The 19,494-nt window shown below is 45.8% G+C and overlaps 1 protein-coding gene across 2 annotated transcripts in view; it reads left to right on the top strand.

Annotated features, from left to right (window-relative positions):
- Positions 1-19,494, top strand: part of HSPA4 (heat shock protein family A (Hsp70) member 4) — a 123,116-nt gene that overhangs the window by 69,596 nt on the left and 34,026 nt on the right. For both annotated transcript variants that reach the window (XM_063928153.1, XM_063928152.1), the window contains exons 7-11: positions 6,128-6,372; positions 14,782-14,858; positions 15,203-15,354; positions 15,656-15,762; positions 19,160-19,293. In XM_063928153.1, coding sequence (XP_063784223.1) covers positions 6,128-6,372; positions 14,782-14,858; positions 15,203-15,354; positions 15,656-15,762; positions 19,160-19,293 — 715 coding nt within the window. The remainder of the gene's footprint in view (positions 1-6,127; positions 6,373-14,781; positions 14,859-15,202; positions 15,355-15,655; positions 15,763-19,159; positions 19,294-19,494) is intronic.

The raw sequence follows: 19,494 nt of genomic DNA, 5'->3' as shown, positions 1-19,494 counted from the left end.
GTCTCTGTATGTGTCTGCAGCCGCTTGTCGGGGAAGATGGTGGCCTTCCTACAAGGCCATTCAATTTAGCAGATTCCATGCGAGGACCTTCCAACTGAAATGGTCAGGTTCGCATCTGCAGATGCATCGGGTCATCTCTCGCCGCAGGCCAAAATTTCTTTCCTATGGTGGTTGCAACCCTCCAACCTCCTGATGAGTCGGAGCTTCGGATCCATGATTGGATTCTCTTGACCACGGAGGTGAGCCTTCGAGGCTGGAGAGCTGTCACCCAAGGGACACAGTTTCAGGGCCGGTGGTCAAGCCACAAAGCCGTTCTTCCTATAAACCTACTGGGTGATATACAGTGCTCTGCTACAGGCATCTCCTGCTTCAAGGTCAAGCCATTCAAGTTCAGTCTGACAACGCTACGTCTGTGGTGTACGTCAGTCGGCAGGAAGGGACAAAAACCAGGGCCTGAATGTGGGAGGTATCCAAGATACTCCTCTGGGTAGAAAGGAATGCAAGTGCAGTATCGCCCATATTCATTGCGGGAGTGGACAACTGGGAAGCGGACTTCCTAAATCATCACGACCTACACCCTGGAGAGTGGGGTCTCCATACGCAGGTATTTTGACAAATTATAGATCAGTGGGGCTGTCCGCAGATCGATCTGATGGCCTCTTGTCTCCATTATGGTGCCTATACACTTATGCGATGCCTCGCGATGCGACATCGCGGGGCATCGCACTGGCAGTTCAGGTGCACACCTGAACTGCCAAAGTGATTACCATGCAATAGATCGCATAGTAATCACGTGATGGGCAAGTCACCGCCGAGTGGCCGCACCCGGCGGGTGCCCATCGCACATTTCAGTGCAAGATATAGCATGTGTGTTTAAAAACACATGCGATCGTACTGCGATTCGATAAATATTAAGTGCAGCACATACTATCTTGAGACGTGAGATTCGACCGGCGTGCCTGTGCATCGTGTCGAAAGGTACTTAAAATGTGCATACAATCCTTCGATTTCTCTCCCATATGCGGTCGAAATCAAAGGTTAGCACCGATTATCTCACAAGTGTATGGGCACCATTACAAGCTTAGGTGGTATTGTTCCAGGACGAGGGACCCTCTGGCGGCAGCAGTGGATGCACTGACAACGCTGTGGGTTTACCGGCTGGTGTACCTGTTTCCTCCGATTCCTTTGCTCCCCAGGATTCTAAAAAGAATCAGAAGAGAGGGAGTTCAGGCAATTCTCAATGCCTCCGATTTGTCCTCGAAGAGTTTGGTACGCGGATCTTTTAGCCATGGCAATAGAAGACCCTCTGGCCTCTACCACTGCAGAAGGATCTTCAGCAAGGGCCGTTTGTCTACCCAGACTTACGGCGGCTTCATTTAACTGCATGGTGGTTGAGCGGAACCTTCTAGCTGAGAAGGGGATTCCGGATAAGGTTATTACAACCATGTTTCAGGCCAGAAAAGCGGTCACGTCAAAGCATTACCACCATATCTGGAAACAATACGTCTCGTGGTGTGAGGGGCGAATGTATCTGTCCGCGGATTTCAAAATGGGAGCGCTTTTTACAGGTTGGTGTGGATATGAGCCTAAGGTTCAGACTGTTCATAAATGTTCAGATCTCCGCCTTGTCCATTTTCTTTCAGAAGAAATTGGCTGCTTTGCCTGAAGTCCAGACGTTCCTACAGGGTGTCCTTCGCATCCAGCCTCCGTTTGTGCTGCCCACGGCACCTTGGGATTTGAATGTGGTTTTGACCTTTCTGCAATTCTTAGTTTGAACCACTGATGTCGGTTGAGGACAAGTTCCTTGCGTGGAAGACTGTTATGCTCTTGGCACTAGCTTCAGCTAGTCACGTTTCTGATCTAGGAGCTTTATCCTGCAAGAGTCCCTACCTGGTCTTTAATGAGGACCGAGCAGAGCTCCGGACTCGTCAGCAGTTCCTGACTAAAGTGGTTTCTGCTTTCCACCTGAATCGGCCTATTGTGCTTCGGCCACTTCCTCAATTCCTGAGTCCTTGGATGTGGTGCGAGCCTTGAGGATCTATGTAAGAGGACAGCTGCTGTCAGCAAATCTGCTTCTCTTTGTACTGTATGATGCTCACAAGAAGGGTTGTCCTGCTTCAAAGCAGTCGATTGCCCGTTGGATTAGGCATAACTATTCAACAGGCCTACGCTTCGGCGGCCTTGCCTATTCCTCGGTCTATTAAGACCCACTCTACTACTTCGGTGGTTTCTTCCTGGGCGGCTGCCCATGGGGTCTTGGCCTTGCAACTATGCCGGGCTGCTCTCTGGTCAGGGCCAAACACGTTTGTCAAGTTGTAAAGGCTTGATACCCTGGCTACAGAGGATGTCCTATTCAGACGTACAGTGCTGCAGGCGTCTCTGCATGTTCCCACCTATTTCTCTATCATCCACTAGGTGACACTAGAGATCTAGACAGCTGGGGGTGTGAAGGATGCAGAACAGAGGTAGCACAATGTAAAAAAAATTATGCACAGCTGGCTCCTCCCTCTTCACGCCTCCCTATCGTTCCAGTTTGAAAAATTGCGCTTGAGGTAGCAGCACAAGAAAGGAGCTCTTGCTCCATAAGAAAATAATTAATATATGAGTGAGCTGATCCAGCCTGTCTTTAAAGGAGGGTGAAGGCTACATCAAATGTAATTCAGTTTAAGGGAGACAAAGATCTCTGTAGAAGAGAAATGCATCTCTCAGAATCGGCAGCACAGAGCAGTGAGTAATTAAGCAGGCGGTTAGGGGGCAGGCATAGTGGGCAGTGATGTGGCCATACCCTCCCAGCTACCGCAGGTGGTAGAAGGGCTATAGAGCCACTGAGGTCACTGCTGAAGCAGGTGGAGACCCAGTGGCAGAGGGCACATGTAGTCAGGATACGGCGGGACTCAGAAAGCCAGTAGCGGCGGTCGTGATGAAGGCCGCACACAGTGAGAGGAAAGGTGTTGACGAGTGGTAAAGAGAGCCTCTGAGGGGGCGGAAACGGGAGCTCCCGGTGGGCGTGCAGGATTACAGGTCAAATTACTTAGTATCCATGCTAAATCACTGGCTGCGAGATGAGTCAATTGCGGCCATTTTGATTATCTTGTAGGTGCGCAGTTAGAGCAGGCTTTTACTACATGAGGGGGCCGGACATTTTCGGAGTCCAGTCACAGAAGGGGAGTAGACTTGTGTGTGGATAGGAGCTGCTGAAAACTGAAGTGTACTGTTAGCATTGTATTTATTACTGGTGCTGGCTTGCAGAAAGAAGGTTATTAGGGGCTCTGCTGTTGAGATCTGTCTGAATATAATTTTATCTAAAAATACATGTTTTATCTTCCAAAGGACACTGCTGACAGGTCCTGCGGAGGAGGAGCACCAGAATTCTAAACCTGGTCAACTCGAGCTGTATCAACAGTTGGTGGTGTGGGGGTTGTAAACGTCAGGCTGGTTAAAAATTGCTGATTGGGGTTTTTAATATAATTCCAGCTGTGTGACTCCTGATATTTCGTTGCTTCCTACATCTCTATGGTCTTTCTCCTCCTTTTCTAATAGGGTGAAAGTAGTGCTGATAGGTTGGGGGGGGGGGGGGGGGGTTTAACATGTCTAAAGCACCAACCAAGACCACAGAGACTTGTTATGTATGTTCACAATGTGGAAAATAGAGCACTATTGTTGACAGCTCTGGGATGTGCGACACCTGTTTGGGAATGGACGCTCAACATGTGAGCAGTGGTCCGTCCGGGTCATGGCAGATATTTCTGAGGAAATGGCAGATTCCAGCAAGCAACATTTAGAGTGGGCTGCAGGTTTTTCTGAAACCATGGAGGAATTCCTAATTAGTAACTCCGTCCGCACAGGTAGAAAAGAATTTGCGTAAAGAGGCCACAAAGATTCTGTCCTAGACAGAAAAGCGCAACATAATCCTGTCGGCAGTTTTCATTCAAGGAGTGGACAATTGGGAAGCAGATTACCTCAGTCGTCTAGATATGCATCCAGGAGAATGGTGTCTACATCCCCAGGTATTCGATGCAGTGGTAAGAAGGTGGGGTCTGCCACAGATAGACCTAATGGCGTCTCGGAACAACAATCGGTTACCAAGATGTGTGGCTAAGATGTGGGATCCAGCAGTGGACGCGCTGGTGATTTCCCTGAACATAAGATCTGGTGTACATCTGCCTGCTATTTCACCTGTTACCAAGAGTGTTGAAAAAGGTGAAATGGGAAAGAGCGTGGGTGATTGCCAGACTGGCCGCGCAGAAGTTGGTATTAGGACCTGAGGGGACTCCTGGTGGAAAATCCTTGGAAACTACTGCAGAGGGAGGACCTGTTGTCACAAGGCCCATTCCTTCACGCAGATCTGAACCGTCTACATTTGACGGTGTGGTTCTTGAGACCAGGATATTAAGGGACGGGAGGTATCCCGAAATCAGCTATTCCTACCATGTTGGCTGCAAGGAAGCCAGTCACGGTGGCACGTTACTATAGAATTTGTTAGAAGTACAGGGACTGGTGCCAGCCTAGGGGTTGGAACCCCAGAGAGTGCCGCCTTACTAGACTGTTGAAGTTTCTCCAAAATAGTTTGCATGGCGGTTTGATATTGGGATCGTTGAAGGTACAGGTCTTGGCGCCCTCTATCCTTTTCCAGCAACGTCTGGCATCCTTGCAGGAGGTCCAGACGTTTTTACAGGGTGTGTTGAGAATACAACCGCCTTTTCAACTGCCCACAGCCCCATGGGATCTAAATTTGGTGCTAGAATTTTTTTAAACCTGAAGTTTTTGAGCCTTTGGAAAGGGCCGATCTTAAATATGAGTTGGAAGGCAGTCTTGGTCCTAGCTTTAGCGTCGGCAAGAAGGATCTCTGAGTTAGGTTCCCTGTCATGTAAAAGTCCTTTCTTAGTTTTTCATGAAGACAGAGCAGAACTCCGTACAAAAGCGAAGGTGGTTTCGGGTTTCCGCATAAACCAGCCGATCGTAGTTCTCTTTACAAGGATTGTCTGACGGGGTCATGTCCTTGGATGTGGTTAGAGCCTTACAGGTACACGTTCAGGCTACTGTTTCTGTTAGGAAGTCAGTGGGAGCTTCATGGGCTGCGGCTAGAGGAGCTTCCGCTACCCAACTTTGTAGAGCTGCAACGTGGTTGTCGGCACACACGTTCACTCGTTTCTACAAGTTTGTTACATTTGCATCTAGCGATGCAAATTTTGGAAGTTTTGTTCTTCATGCTTCGGACAGCACTCCTGCCCATGGGAGTTTCTTTGAGACGTCCCCTCTGTCTAGATCTCCAGTGTCCCCTAGTGGATGATAGAGAAAATCGGATTTTGGTACTCACCGATAAATCCATTTGGACACTGGACGCTCACCTTGGTGCTGTCAGCCTGCGTCGTCTTATAAATTTAGTTCAAACAGTTTGGCTAATGTGTTATTAGTTCTTGGTTGTTGTTTGACGTGTTGGTATGGTTGGTTCCTTCCCGTATGGGTTTGATTTTTCATGTTCCCTCTTCTTGCCTTCAATTTTTCAAACTGGAGGGGGGGGGATATATATTTTTTTTTATATTGTGCTACCTCTGGTCTGCATCCTTTTACACCCCCAGCTGTCTACATCTCCAGTGTCCCCGAGAGGTTTCAGAGAGATGGATTTATCGGTAAGTACCAAAACCCTCTCAATTACCTACCGGTAAATCCTTTTCTCGTAGTCCATAAGGGATACTGGGCGCCCGCCTCTGTTCTTCGACCTTTCCTGCAAGTTTTGTTCTTGTGTGACGTTATTTGATTCAGCTGTTGCTGTTTGTTTTCACTGGCTGTATGGTTCTGCTGTGTGCTGGTTCGTTAATCTCACCACTTGTTGTCTTGTCACGTTTCCTCCTCCTCAAGTATGTCCATCTCCTTCGGGCATAGTTTTCTTAGACTGGGATATGGGGGAGAGTATAGCGGGGAGGAGCCAGCACACTCTGTTTGAAGAATTTAAAGTGCACCGGCTCCTTTGGACCCAAGTGTCCCCAGTATCCCTTATGGACTACGAGAAAAGGATTTACCGGTAGGTAATTTAAAATCCTATTTTTGGGTGGATTTGGTCATCTTCATAAAATCACAATATCCTATAAGAATGCCAGGCTTATTCTATACTTTTGCTCTTTGTCAGGTTCTAGCTACCGCCTTTGATCCTCTTGTTGGGGGAAGGAAGTTTGATGACGTTCTTGTTAACTATTTCGTTGAGGAGTTTGGCAAAAAGTACAAGCTGGATATAAAATCTAAGATTCGGCCCTTGCTGCGACTCGCTCAGGAGTGCGAGAAACTGAAGAAGTTGATGAGTGCAAATGCTTCAGAGCTGCCACTGAATATTGAATGTTTTATGAATGATATTGATGTCTCTGGATCCATGAACAGGTAGGAGTTTTCCAATATAACTTCATTTCATTATTCCAGCTAGTTCCTATTAAAGTCTCTTTCCTTTGAGATCTAACAATTCCTTTCGCCGTAAGTGAGAAACCATCAGATTGTTATGTAAGAACTGTGGCACCTGCCCAGCAGGACTGGATTTCATTTCACCTATTCTGTTTAGACAGTCTATTAAAGGCAGGGGAATCTCCTAAACTAATTGCTTTGTATTGTGTTTTTGTATGTTGGGACATTTCTGCTTCCTATGGAGCATTATATAATAGTGTTACGCTTTGATCACTTCTGGAGCACATTGGTGCTAGTTGTCACCATATTTTACAATGTATAAATCAGTGATGTGCAGTCAGGGGAAGCAGTGCCTCACCTGTCATATTCAAGTATACTCCAGAGTTTTGATCACATAAATATGATCTTTATTGTTATCACTTTATAAACCAAACTCGCCAAATTTGCAACGCTCTGCTGGAAATACAGGGACACTAAGGGAGAGACCAGAGGTGAGGCAGCTATGAGCTCGGTCTCTCTCTGTCATGGGGGGTATTCAATTGTTTGAAAAGTCAGTTGAGTGGCACCCAACAGACTCTTCAAACATTTGAAGGTCACAGCAATCAACCAGGAACAACCAACATGAAGGATGTGTATGTATATAATGTAATGTACTTTCACCTTTGTGTAATGCCCACATGTGAAACATCAGCTTCATTTATGTCAGTGTATATTTGGCTCTGATCTGATACTAGATACTATGCTTATCACTGATACATATGTGTAGTCACACACACAGAAAGCAGGATTCCTTCATTCTGAATATAATTAGGTAAATAGTTTTTAACTTTCTTAAGAATTAACTTTATTGGCATCTTCTCTGGACTTGCTCACAGGTCCAGCATTTCTGGGGAGGGTGCTACGTGCCATTGCCTCTATTGGTATTCCCCGGTCTATTCCTGATCCAGCTATATGCATACTCCAGCATTCTGGCTGAGGATGACTTTGATTGTTACTCTAGGCCAGGGGTGTCAAACTCAAATTCATCGGGGGCCGCATCAGCAGTTTGGTCCCCATCAAAGGGCCGGTTGTATCTGTAGGTCTATCCAAAATTTACCGCTCCACCTGCCTTATATGTGCCCAGCCATCTGCCCCCTTTTAAAGTGCCCAGCCATGTGCCCCCTTTTATAGTGCCCAGCCATGTGCCCCCTTTTATAGTGCCCAGCCATGTGCCCCCTTTTATAGTGCCCAGCCATGTGCCCCCTTTTATAGTGCCCAGCCATGTGCCCCCTTTTATAGTGCACAGGTCCCCATTTTACACATTGCGGCAGGCACAGGTCCCCATTTTACACATTGCGGCAGGCACAGGTCCCCATTTTACACATAGCGGCAGGTACAGGTCCCCATTTTACACATTGTGGCAGGCACAGGTCCCCATTTTACACATTGTGGCAGGCACAGGTCCCCATTTTACACATAGCGGCAGGTACAGGTCCCCATTTTACACATTGTGGCAGGCACAGGTCCCCATTTTACACATTGCGGCAGGCACAGGTCCCCATTTTACACATAGCGGCAGGTACAGGTCCCCATTTTACACATTGTGGCAGGCACAGGTCCCCATTTTACACATAGCGAGAGAAAGAGAGGAAGGGAGAGGGGCTGACTTACATTTGAAGCGGTTCTCGCCGCTCTTCAGCCGCCTCTCCCTCCTCGTCTGCGCGGCTCCCTTCTCCCTCCTCCGACGGGGTTTCGTTGAATGACGCGTTTGCGCCGTGACGTCACGACGCAATCGCGTCATTCCGCGAAACCCCGCCCCCCCCCCCGAGCTGGGCACTCGGGAGAAGGGGGTTTCATGGCGGCGGCACCGCGGGCCATCAGACGAGGTCTGGCGGGCCGGATTTGGCCCGCGGGCCTGGTCTTTGACACCCCTGTTCTAGGCAATATATATTTAATGCTTGCTGACTAGGGTTTGCTTAGCACGTACATGGCTGGCCACTTGTGGTCCTGAGTTCCAGGCATGGGTTTCTCTAGTTAATACTACTGTATCTCGTGCGAAATGTATATTGCCTGGAATACTGAAACAAAATGAAATCACATTTGGCCTCTGACTAGTCTCGTTATGTTTAGATTAGGCTTGCTAATCAGTCTGTACTGCCTGATATCCAGGCTAGATATTTTGCTCGGGATGAGGGAGAACCTCTTAGCTGATGCTTCTCCTGTATGGTCACTCATGAATCCCAAGCTGCTGTTTTTTTTTTTTTTTTGTTTCATTTTATTCCTATAACTGTTTTGTTTCTTATTTTCTTTGTTGGTGGTAGTTCTTGTAGTGGTATCTGTTTTTATTTTTTTATATTAGAACCTGGGGTACATGTATTAAACCTGGAGAAGGCATAAGTAAGTGATAAACCAGTGATAAGTGCAAGGTGATAAACGCACCAGCCAATCAGCTCATAACTGTTAATTTACATATTGGAGCTGATTGGCTGGTGCGTTTATCACCTTGCACTTATAACTGGTTTATCACTTCCTTATGCCTTCTCCAGGTTAATGCATCTCCCCCCATGATACGATCTTTCTCTTTTTGAAGAGCAGTGCAACATATGTGATATGTTAACTTTTGTTTGCTAAAAAGCAATAACTATTACTCCATTACACAAAAAAAAAAATTTTTTATGGCTACTTGTACAGACTAATATCTGGCATCGTAAAGGACATACATTGTTTAGGGGATATGCTGTCTGGCATAGTGGCTGATGTCATGTGACAATCATTTATACCTCAAATATCTTATTTTGAGAGTACTACGTACCAGTTACATCACTGATTTTACTTTATTAGTATTCCTCTTCAATCATGGTTTTTCTCTATCGTCCTAGTGGATGCTGGGGTTCCTGAAAGGACCATGGGGAATAGCGGCTCCGCAGGAGACAGGGCACAAAAAGTAAAGCTTTAGGATCAGGTGGTGTGCACTGGCTCCTCCCCCCATGACCCTCCTCCAAGCCTCAGTTAGGTTTTTGTGCCCGGCCGAGAAGGGTGCAATCTAGGTGGCTCTCCTAAAGAGCTGCTTAGAAAAGTTTAGCTTAGGTTTTTTATTTTACAGTGAGTCCTGCTGGCAACAGGATCACTGCATCGAGGGACTTAGGGGAGAAGAAGTGAACTCACCTGCGTGCAGGATGGATTGGCTTCTTTGGCTACTGGACATTAGCTCCAGAGGGACGATCACAGGTACAGCCTGGATGGTCACCGGAGCCTCGCCGCCGGCCCCCTTGCAGATGCTGAAAAGAGAAGGTCCAGAATCGGCGGCAGAAGACTCCTCAGTCTTCTTAAGGTAGCGCACAGCACTGCAGCTGTGCGCCATTGCTCTCAGCACACTTCACACGGCAGTCACTGAGGGTGCAGGGCGCTGGGGGGGGGGCGCCCTGGGCAGCAATGAAAATCCTTTTTTTGGCAAAAAATACCTCACATATAGCCTCCGGGGCTATATGGAGATATTTAACCCCTTCCAGAATCCATTTTTAAGCGGGAGACGAGCCCGCCGAAAAGGTGGCGGGGCCTATCTCCTCAGCACACAGCGCCATTTCCTCACACAGTTCCGCTGGTCAGGAAGGCTCCCAGGCTCTCCCCTGCACTGCACTACAGAAACAGGGTTAAATCAAGAGAGGGGGGGCAAAATTTGGCGAAATTGTGATTTTATAAAAGCAGCTATAAGGGAGCACTTATTATAAGGCTATCCCTGTAAAATATAGCGCTTTGGTGTGTGCTGGCAAACTCTCCCTCTGTCTCCCCAAGGGGCTAGTGGGGTCCTGTCCTCTATCAGAGCATTCCCTGTGTGTGTGTGCTATATGTCGGTACGTGTGTGTCGACATGTATGAGGACGATGTTGGTGAGGAGGCGGAGCAAATTGCCTGTAATGGTGATGTCACTCTCTAGGGAGTCGACACCGGAATGGATGGCTTATTTATGGAATTACGTGATAATGTCAACACGCTGCAAGGTCGGTTGGCGACATGAGACGGCTGGCAAACAAATTAGTACCTGTCCAGGCGTCTCAAACACAGTCAGGGGCGTTAAAACGTCCTTTTACCTCAGTCGGTCGACAGACACAGACACGGACACTGATTTCAGTGTCGACGGTGAAGAAACAAACGTATTTCCCTTTAGGGCCACACGTTACATGTTAAGGGCAATGAAGGAGGTGTTACATATTTCTGATACTACAAGTACCACAAAAGAGGGTATTATGTGGGATGTGAAAAAACTACCTGTAGTTTTTCCTGAATCGGATAAATTAAAGGAAGTGTGTGATGATGCGTGGGTTCCCCCCGATAGAAAATTATTGGCGGTATACCCTTTCCCGCCAGAAGTTAGGGCGCGTTGGGAAACACCCCTTAGGGTGGATAAGGCGCTCACACGCTTATCAACACAAGTGGCGGTACCGTCTATAGATAGGGCCGTCCTCAAGGAGCCAGCTGACAGGAGGCTGGAAAATATCATAAAAAGTATATACACACATACTGGTGTTATACTGCGACCAGCGATCGCCTCAGCCTGGATGTGCAGAGCTGGGGTGGCTTGGTCAGATTCCCTGACTAAAAATATTGATACCCTTGACAGGGACAGTATTTTATTGACTATAGGGCATTTAAAGGATGCATTTCTATATATACGAGATGCACAGAGGGATATTTGCACTCTGGCATCAAGAGTAAGTGCGATGTCCATATCTGCCACAAGATGTTTATGGACACGACAGTGGTCAGGTGATGCAGATTCCAAACGGCACAAAGGTGTATTGCCGTATAAAGGAAGAGGAGTTATTTGGGGTCGGTCCATCGGACCTGGTGGCCACGGCAACTGCTGGAAAATCCACCGTTTTTACCCTAAGTCACATCTCTGCAGAAAAAGACACCGTCTTTTCAGCCTCAGTCCTTTCGTCCCTATAAGAGTCATATCTGCCCAGGGATAGAGGAAAGGGAAGAAGACTGCAGCAGGCAGCCCATTCCCAGGAACAGAAGCCTTCCACCGCTTCTGCCAAGCTCTCAGCATGACGCTGGGACCGTACAGGACCCCTGGATCCTACAAGTAGTATCCCAGGGGTACAGATTGGAATGTCGAGACGTTTCCCCCTCGCAGGCTCCTGAAGTCTGCTTTACCAAGGTCTCCCTCCGACAAGGAGGCAGTATGGGAAACAATTCACAAGCTGTATTCCCAGCAGGTGATGATCAAATTACCCCTCCTACAACAAGGAAAGGGGTATTATTCCACACTATATTGTGGTACTGAAGCCAGAAGGCTAGGTGAGACCTATTCTAAATCTAAAAAAATTTGAACACTTACAAAGGTTCAAATCAAGATGGAGTCACTCAGAGCAGTGATAACGAACCAGGAAGAAGGGGACTATATAGTGTCCCGGGACATCAGGGATGCTTACCTCCATGTCCCAAATTTGCCCTTCTCACTAAGGGTACTTCAGGTTCGTGGTACAGAACTGTCACTATCAGTTTCAGACGCTGCCGTTTGGATTGTCCACGGCACCCCGGGTCTTTACCAAGGTAATGGCCGAAATGATGATTCTTCTTCAAAGAAAAGGCGTCTTAATTATCCCTTACTTGGACGATCTCCTGATAAGGGCAAAGTCCAGGGAACAGTTGGAGGTCGGAGTAGCACTATCTCGGATACTGCTACAACAGCACGGGTGGATTCTAAATATTCCAAAATCGCAGCTGTTCCCGACGACACGTCTGCTGTGCCTAGGGATGATTCTGGACACAGTCCAGAAAAAGGTGTTTCTCCCGGAAGAGAAAGCCAGGGAGTTATCCGAGCTAGTCAGGAACCTCCTAAAACCAGGAAAAGAAGCTTCCTACGAAGCAATTCCATTCGGCAGATTTCACGCAAGAACTTTTCAGTGGGATCTGCTGGACAAATGGTCCGGATCGCATCTTCAGATGCATCAGCGGATAACCCTATATCCAAGGACAAGGGTGTCTCTCCTGTGGTGGTTACAAAGTGCTCATCTTCTAGAGGGCCGCAGATTCGGCATTCAGGATTGGATGCTGGTGACCACGGAGGCCAGCCCGAGAGGCTGGGGAGCAGTCACACAAGGAAAAAATTTCCAGGGAGTGTGATCAAGTCTGGAGATTTTTCTCCACATAAATATACTGGAGCTAAGGGTAATTTTATAATGCTATAAGCTTAGCAAGACCTCTGCTTCAAGGTCAGCCGGTATTGATCCAGTGGGAAAAACATCACGGCAGTCGCCCACGTAAACAGACAGGGCGGCACAAGAAGCAGGAGGGCAATGGCAAAAACTGCAAGGACTTTTCGCTGGGCGGAAAATCATGTGATAGCACTGTCAGCAGTGTTTCATTCCGGGAATGGAAACTGGGAAGCAGACTTCCTCAGCAGGCACGACCTCCACCCGGGAGAGTGAAAACTTCATCGGGAAGTTTTTCCACATGATTGTGAACCGTTGGGAAATACCAACGGTGGACATGATGGCGTCCCGTCTGAACAAAAAACGGGACAGGTATTGCGCCAGGTCAAGAGACCCTCAGGCAATAGCTGTGGACGTTCTGGTAACACCGTGGGTGTACCAGTCGGTGTATGTGTTCCCTCCTCTGCTTCTCATACCTAAGGTACTGAGAATTATAAGACGTAGAGGAGTAAGAACTATACTCATGGCTCCGGATTGGCCAAGAAGGACTTGGTACCCGGAACTTCAAGAGATGCTCACAGAGGACTTATGGCCTCTGCCGCTAAGAAGGGACTTGCTTCAGCAAGTACCATGTCTGTTCCAAGACTTACCGCAGCTGCGTTTGACGGCATCGCGGTGGAACGCCGGATCCTAAGGGAAAAAGGCATTCCGGAAGAGGTCATTCCTACCCTGGTCAAAGCCAGGAAGGAGGTGACCGCACAACATTATCACCACATGGGGCGAAAATATGTTGCGTGGTGTGAGGCCAGGAAGGCCCCACGAAGAAATTTCAACTCGGTCGATTCCTGCATTTCCTGCAAACAGGAGTGTCTATGGGCCTCAAATTGGGGTCCATTAAGGTTCAAATTTCGGCCCTGTCGATTTTCTTCCAGACAGAATTGGCTTCAGTTCCTGAAGTCCAGAAGTTTGTCAAGGGAGTATTGCATATACAACCCCCTTTTGTGCCTCCAGTGGCACTGTGGGATCTCAACGTAGTTCTGGGATTCCTCAAATCACATTGGTTTAAAACCAGTCAAATCTGTGGATTTGAAGCATCTCACATGAAAAGTGACTATGCTCTTGGCCCTGGCCTGGGCCAGGCGAGTGTCAAATTGGTGGTTTTTTTTCTCAAAAAAGCCCATATCTGTTTGTCCATTCGGACAGGGCAGAGCTGCGGACTCGTCCCCAGTTCTCTCCCTAAGGTGGTGTCAGTGTTTCACCTGAACCAGCTTATTGTGGTGCCTTGCGCCTACTAAGGACTTGGAGGACTCCAAGTTGCTAGATGTTGTCAGGGCCCTGAAAATATAGGTTCCAGGACGGCTGGAGTCAGGAAAACTGACTTGCTGTTATCCTGTATGCACCCAACAAACTGGGTGCTCTTGCTTCTAAGCAGACTATTGCTAGTTGGATGTGTAATACAATTCAGCTTGCACATTCTGTGGCAGGCCTGCCACAGCCAAAATATGTAAATGCCCATTCCACAAGGAAGGTGGGCTCATCTTGGGCGGCTGCCCGAGGGGTCTCGGCTTTACAACTTTGCCGAGCGGCTACTTAGTCAGGGGCAAACACGTTTGTAAAATCCTACAAATTTGATACCCTGGCTAAGGAGGACCTGGAGTTCTCTCATTCGGTGCTGCAGAGTCATCCGCACTCTCCCGCCCGTTTGGGAGCTTTGGTATAATCCCCATGGTCCTTTCAGGAACCCCAGCATCCACTAGGACGATAGAGAAAATAAGAATTTACTTACCGATAATTCTATTTCTCGGAGTCCGTAGTGGATGCTGGGCGCCCATCCCAAGTGCGGATTATCTGCAATACTTGTACATAGTTACAAAAATCGGGTTATTATTGTTGTGAGCCATCTTTTCAGAGGCTCCGCTGTTATCATACTGTTAACTGGGTTCAGATCACAGGTTGTACAGTGTGATTGGTGTGGCTGGTATGAGTCTTACCCGGGATTCAAAATCTTTCCTTATTGTGTACGCTCGTCCGGGCACAGTATCCTAACTGAGGCTTGGAGGAGGGTCATAGGGGGAGGAGCCAGTGCACACCACCTGATCCTAAAGCTTTACTTTTTGTGCCCTGTCTCCTGCGGAGCCGCTATTCCCCATGGTCCTTTCAGGAACCCCAGCATCCACTACGGACTCCGAGAAATAGAATTATCGGTAAGTAAATTCTTATTATTTAAAGCTGTTGTCTTTTTCTTCAACCTAAAGGGGTCACTTTGAAGAAATGTGTGATAGTCTGTTGTCTCGAATTGAAGCTCCACTTCGCAGCGTGTTGGAACAAGCCAGTAAGTAGACACGACTAGTGATGCATTGCATTAAATAGAGCAGAGTAAGTGTAGATGTTGTATACTAGTGTTGTCTTGTCTATGAATGAAAAATGAAGGCAGTCCCTTAGTCTGTGTTATACTCTAAATGTGATAGGTCCTACAATAGGGCTTCATAGTTCCATTGAGTTGTATTGTTTCCAAGAAGAATATTAGCTGAGCATTAAATATTTGCATTACTTTCTGTGTTTCAGTTGTGCGTTCTGAAATTAAGCGATTGTAGCATTTAATACTAATAAGTTGTGTATTAAGTTGTCCTATATAGAATATCCAGTTGTCGGATCAGCCCTGTCATTTATCTGTAGAGCTCAAGAAAGAAGATATTTATGCAGTTGAAGTAGTTGGTGGTGCCACGCGAATCCCAGCTGTTAAAGAGCGAATCATGCGTTACTTTGGTAAAGAAGTCAGCACAACGTTGAATGCTGATGAAGCAGTAGCCCGAGGCTGTGCATTACAGGTGAGTAAATGGCCTTTGTGTACATAGCCTGGGGAACCGGTCTGTACTCCATTTTTGTTATTCAAATGTTTAAATATGTTGTAACCTTTCAATGTAGCGTACAGTAATACCTCAGAGAACATAAACACAGCTATCTGTATGCTAGTACGGTCATATGGTATATATGCCAACAAGGTCTATTTGCAGCACTTCACTGACTTACATCCTATCCTGGTAATGTGATAATGGCTGACTGCTTTATGAAATCTGGTTGATACTGTTGTCAGTCCTGTAACATTACAGATGTCTGTCTTGGTTGTAGTGTGCCATTCTGTCGCCAGCTTTTAAAGTGCGAGAGTTTTCAATCACTGATCTGGTACCGTACCCAATTTCCTTGAAGTGGAATTCACCTGCCGAAGAAGGGTTGAGGTGAGTGGTGTGTGTGTGTGTAAATAAATAAAAAAAATATATATATAAATGTGTATGTATGTATATTACATTTGTGTATATTACATTTGTATAGATTACATTTGTGCTTATAAGTTTACATACCCTAGCAGAATTTGTGATTTTCTGGCCATTTGTCAGAGAATATGAATGATAACTCACAAACTTTTCTTTCACTCATGGTTAGTGGTTGGGTGAAGCCATTTATTGTCAAACAACTGTGTTTACTCTTTTTAAATCATAATGACAACAAACTACTCAAATGACCCTGATCAAAAGTTTACATACCCTGGAGATTTTGGCCTGATAACATGCACACAAGTTGACACAAACTGGTTTGAATGGCTACTAAAGGTAACCATCCTCACCTGTGATCTGTTTGCTTGTAATCAGTGTGTGTATAAAAGGTCAGTGAATTTCTAGACTCCTGAAAGACCCTTGCATCTTTCATCCAGTGCTGCACTGACGTGTCTGGATTCTGAGTCATGGGGATAGCAAAAGAATTGTCAAAGGATCTGCGGGAAAAGGTAATTGAACTGTATAAAACAGGAAAGGGATATAAAAAGATATCCAAGCAATTGAGAATGCCAATCAGCAGTGTTCAAACTCTAATTAAGAAGTGGAAAATGAGGGATTCTGTGGAAACCAAATCACGGTCAGGTAGACCAACAAAAATTTCAGCCACAACTGCCAGGAAAATTGTTCGGGATGCAAAGAAAGATCCACAAATAACTTCAGCTGAAATACAGGACTCTGAAAAAAAGTGGTGTGGTTGTTTCAAGATGCACAATAAGGAGTCATTTGAAGAAAAATGGCCTGCATGGTCGAGTCGCCAGAAGAAAGCCATTACTACGCAAATGCCACAAAGCATCCTGCTTACAATACTCCAAACAGCACAGAGACAAGCCTCAAAACGTCTGGAACAAAGTCATTTGGAGTGATGAGACCAAAATTGAACTTTTTGGCCACAACCATAAACATTACATTTGGAGAGTAGTCAACAAGGTCTATGATGAAAGGTACACCATTCCTACTGTGAAACACGGAGGTGGATCGATGATGTTTTGGGGATGTGTGAGCTACAAAGGCACTGGAAACTTGGTCAAAATTGATGGCAAGATGAATGCAGCATGTTATCAGAAAATACTGGAGGAAAATTTGCACTCATCAGCCCGGAAGCTGCGCATGGGACGTACTTGGACGTTCCAGCATGACAATGATCCAAAACACAAAGCCAAGTCGACCTGTCATTGGCTACAGCAGAATAAAGTGAAGGTTCTGGAGTGGCCATCTCTGTCTCCTGACCTCAATATCATTGAGCCACTCTGGGGAGATCTCAAACGTGCAGTTCATGCAAGACAGCCCAAGAATTTACAGGAACTGGAGGCTTTTTGCTAAGAAGAATGGGCAGCTTTACCATTTGAGAAAATAAAGAGCCTTATCCACAACTACCACGAAAGACTTCAAGCTGTCATTGATGTTAAAGGGGGCAATACACTGTACAGGTTGAGTATCCCATATCCAAATATTCCGAAATACGGAATATTCCGAAATACGGACTTTTTTGAGTGAGAGTGAGATAGTGAAACCTTTGTTTTCTGATGGCTCAATGTACACAAACTTTGTTTAATACACAAAGTTATGAAAAATATTGTATTAAATGACCTTCAGGCTGTGTGTATAAGGTGTATGTGAAACATAAATGAATTGTGTGAATTTACACACACTCTGTTTAATGCACAAAGTTATAAAAAATATTGGCTAAAATTACCTTCAGGCTGTGTGTATAAGGTGTATATGTAACATAAATGCATTCTGTGCTTAGATTTAGGTCCCATCACCATGATATCTCATTATGGTATGCATTTATTCCAAAATACGGAAAAATCTGATATCCAAAATACCTCTGGTCCCAAGCATTTTGGATAAGGGATACTCAACCTGTATTAAGAACTGGGGTATGTAAACTTTTTTGATCAGGGTCATTTGGGTAGTTTCTGTTGTCATTATGATTTAAAAAGAGTAAACACAGTTGTTTGACAATAAATGGCTTCACCCAACCACTAACCATGAGTGAAAGTAAAGTTTGTTATTTATCATTCATATTCTCTGACAAATGGCCAGAAAATCACAAATTCTGCTAGGGTATGTAAACTTATGAGCACAACTGTATGTATGTTATATAAAAAAAAAATTAATTTTTTTTATTATATATATTTAAAATACAAATTCTGAGGGCGCACAGTAAACAATTTAAAATGTATCAATCAAGGTTCAATCAGCAACCGAATATAAATAAGGATAAAATTCAATGTACAATTCTGTATTATGAATAATTGTACATTAAATTTTATCCTTATTTATATTTGGTTGCTAATTGAATCTTGATTGATACATTTTAAATTGTTTACTGTGCGCCCTCAGAATTATTGTTGTATTTCTTGGAACCCTGTACTAGCAGTAGGGTTATTTTGGAGGTGCTGCCCTAATATAGCGCAAGATGAGGATAATCTTCTGACTAGTTTAAACATCCCCTACATCAGTGGTTATCAAAGGCGATAATCAAGGCACCCTAACAGTCCAGGTGTTAGGGGTATCCCTGATTCTGCACAGATGGTGTTATCAAACTGACCTGAGCATGGAGATCCTTAAAATGTTGTGTGCTATACCGCCCCTGCCCCCATGTATGATAGCCGCAGTGACTGTCCAGTGACAGGGGCACATATCGGCGCTGCTGTCTAAAAGATAGCAAGCCGATATGCTTGGCCAGTGTATGACCGGTCAGCGACACCTGCAGCTTCATGGTGTCTATGCCCATACACCACAGCAGGGATAGAGCTGTCCCTGACTGGCAGGTGCTGGCTCTGGACTGTGCTGGGGAACTTGTACGAGTAGCTAGATCCCATGCATGCGCAGAGGAGCCAGCTAGGAAGGAGACATAGCGCGTCAGCGCAAAGCTGATGCGCTGTGTGCTCAGGGGGACATCACTGGAGGGGGGAGCATGGCAGACAAGATGTTACATCTTGTTCATGTCCCTTCCTGCTTTGCCTTGGTAATGAGGCGAAGCAGGAAGTGTTGTAGTGGTACAATGCATGCTGCTATAATACATTTACCCCTTAGGCTCTTATCTCCAGTGGGGCATGGTATATAATGTGAATGTTGTTGTTAATATATTATATATATATATATATATATATTTAAATAAATAAATTATAATATAAATTTTCAGTACTGTATGATGGTGTTATATAAGCAAATTATGATTATTGGGTTTGTTCTTCATCCCTGCACATGAACATTGCCATTAATTTGTGCACTGTAGCGAGTGGTCATTGCTATCTGGTTTGTATGTAAACTATTCATATACTCTTGCTTTCAGTGATTGTGAGGTGTTTCCCAAGAACCATGCAGCGCCCTTCTCCAAAGTGCTTACTTTCTACAGAAAGGAGCCTTTCACTCTGGATGCTTATTACAGTGCTCCTAAAGAACTGCCCTACCCAGATCCCTCTCTAGGTAAGCACAGCACAGTTGTATTTTAAACCATAATCTTTTAAGGATGTTTAATCTGTAATTTCTCTAGCATCCATAGGGGATACTGGGACGATGAATTACAGTGGGGTATAGATGGGTCCGGTGGAGCCGGTGCACTTTAAATTTCATCAGCCTAGTGTGTGCTGGCTCCTCCCCTCTATGCTTTCTCCCATCAGACCAGTT

This window comes from Pseudophryne corroboree, chromosome 6, assembly GCF_028390025.1.
Source record: "Pseudophryne corroboree isolate aPseCor3 chromosome 6, aPseCor3.hap2, whole genome shotgun sequence".
In the NCBI taxonomy this organism is placed as follows: domain Eukaryota; kingdom Metazoa; phylum Chordata; class Amphibia; order Anura; family Myobatrachidae; genus Pseudophryne; species Pseudophryne corroboree.
Note: the sequence above shows the minus strand (reverse complement) of the source record. Positions and strands in the feature narration are given on the sequence as shown.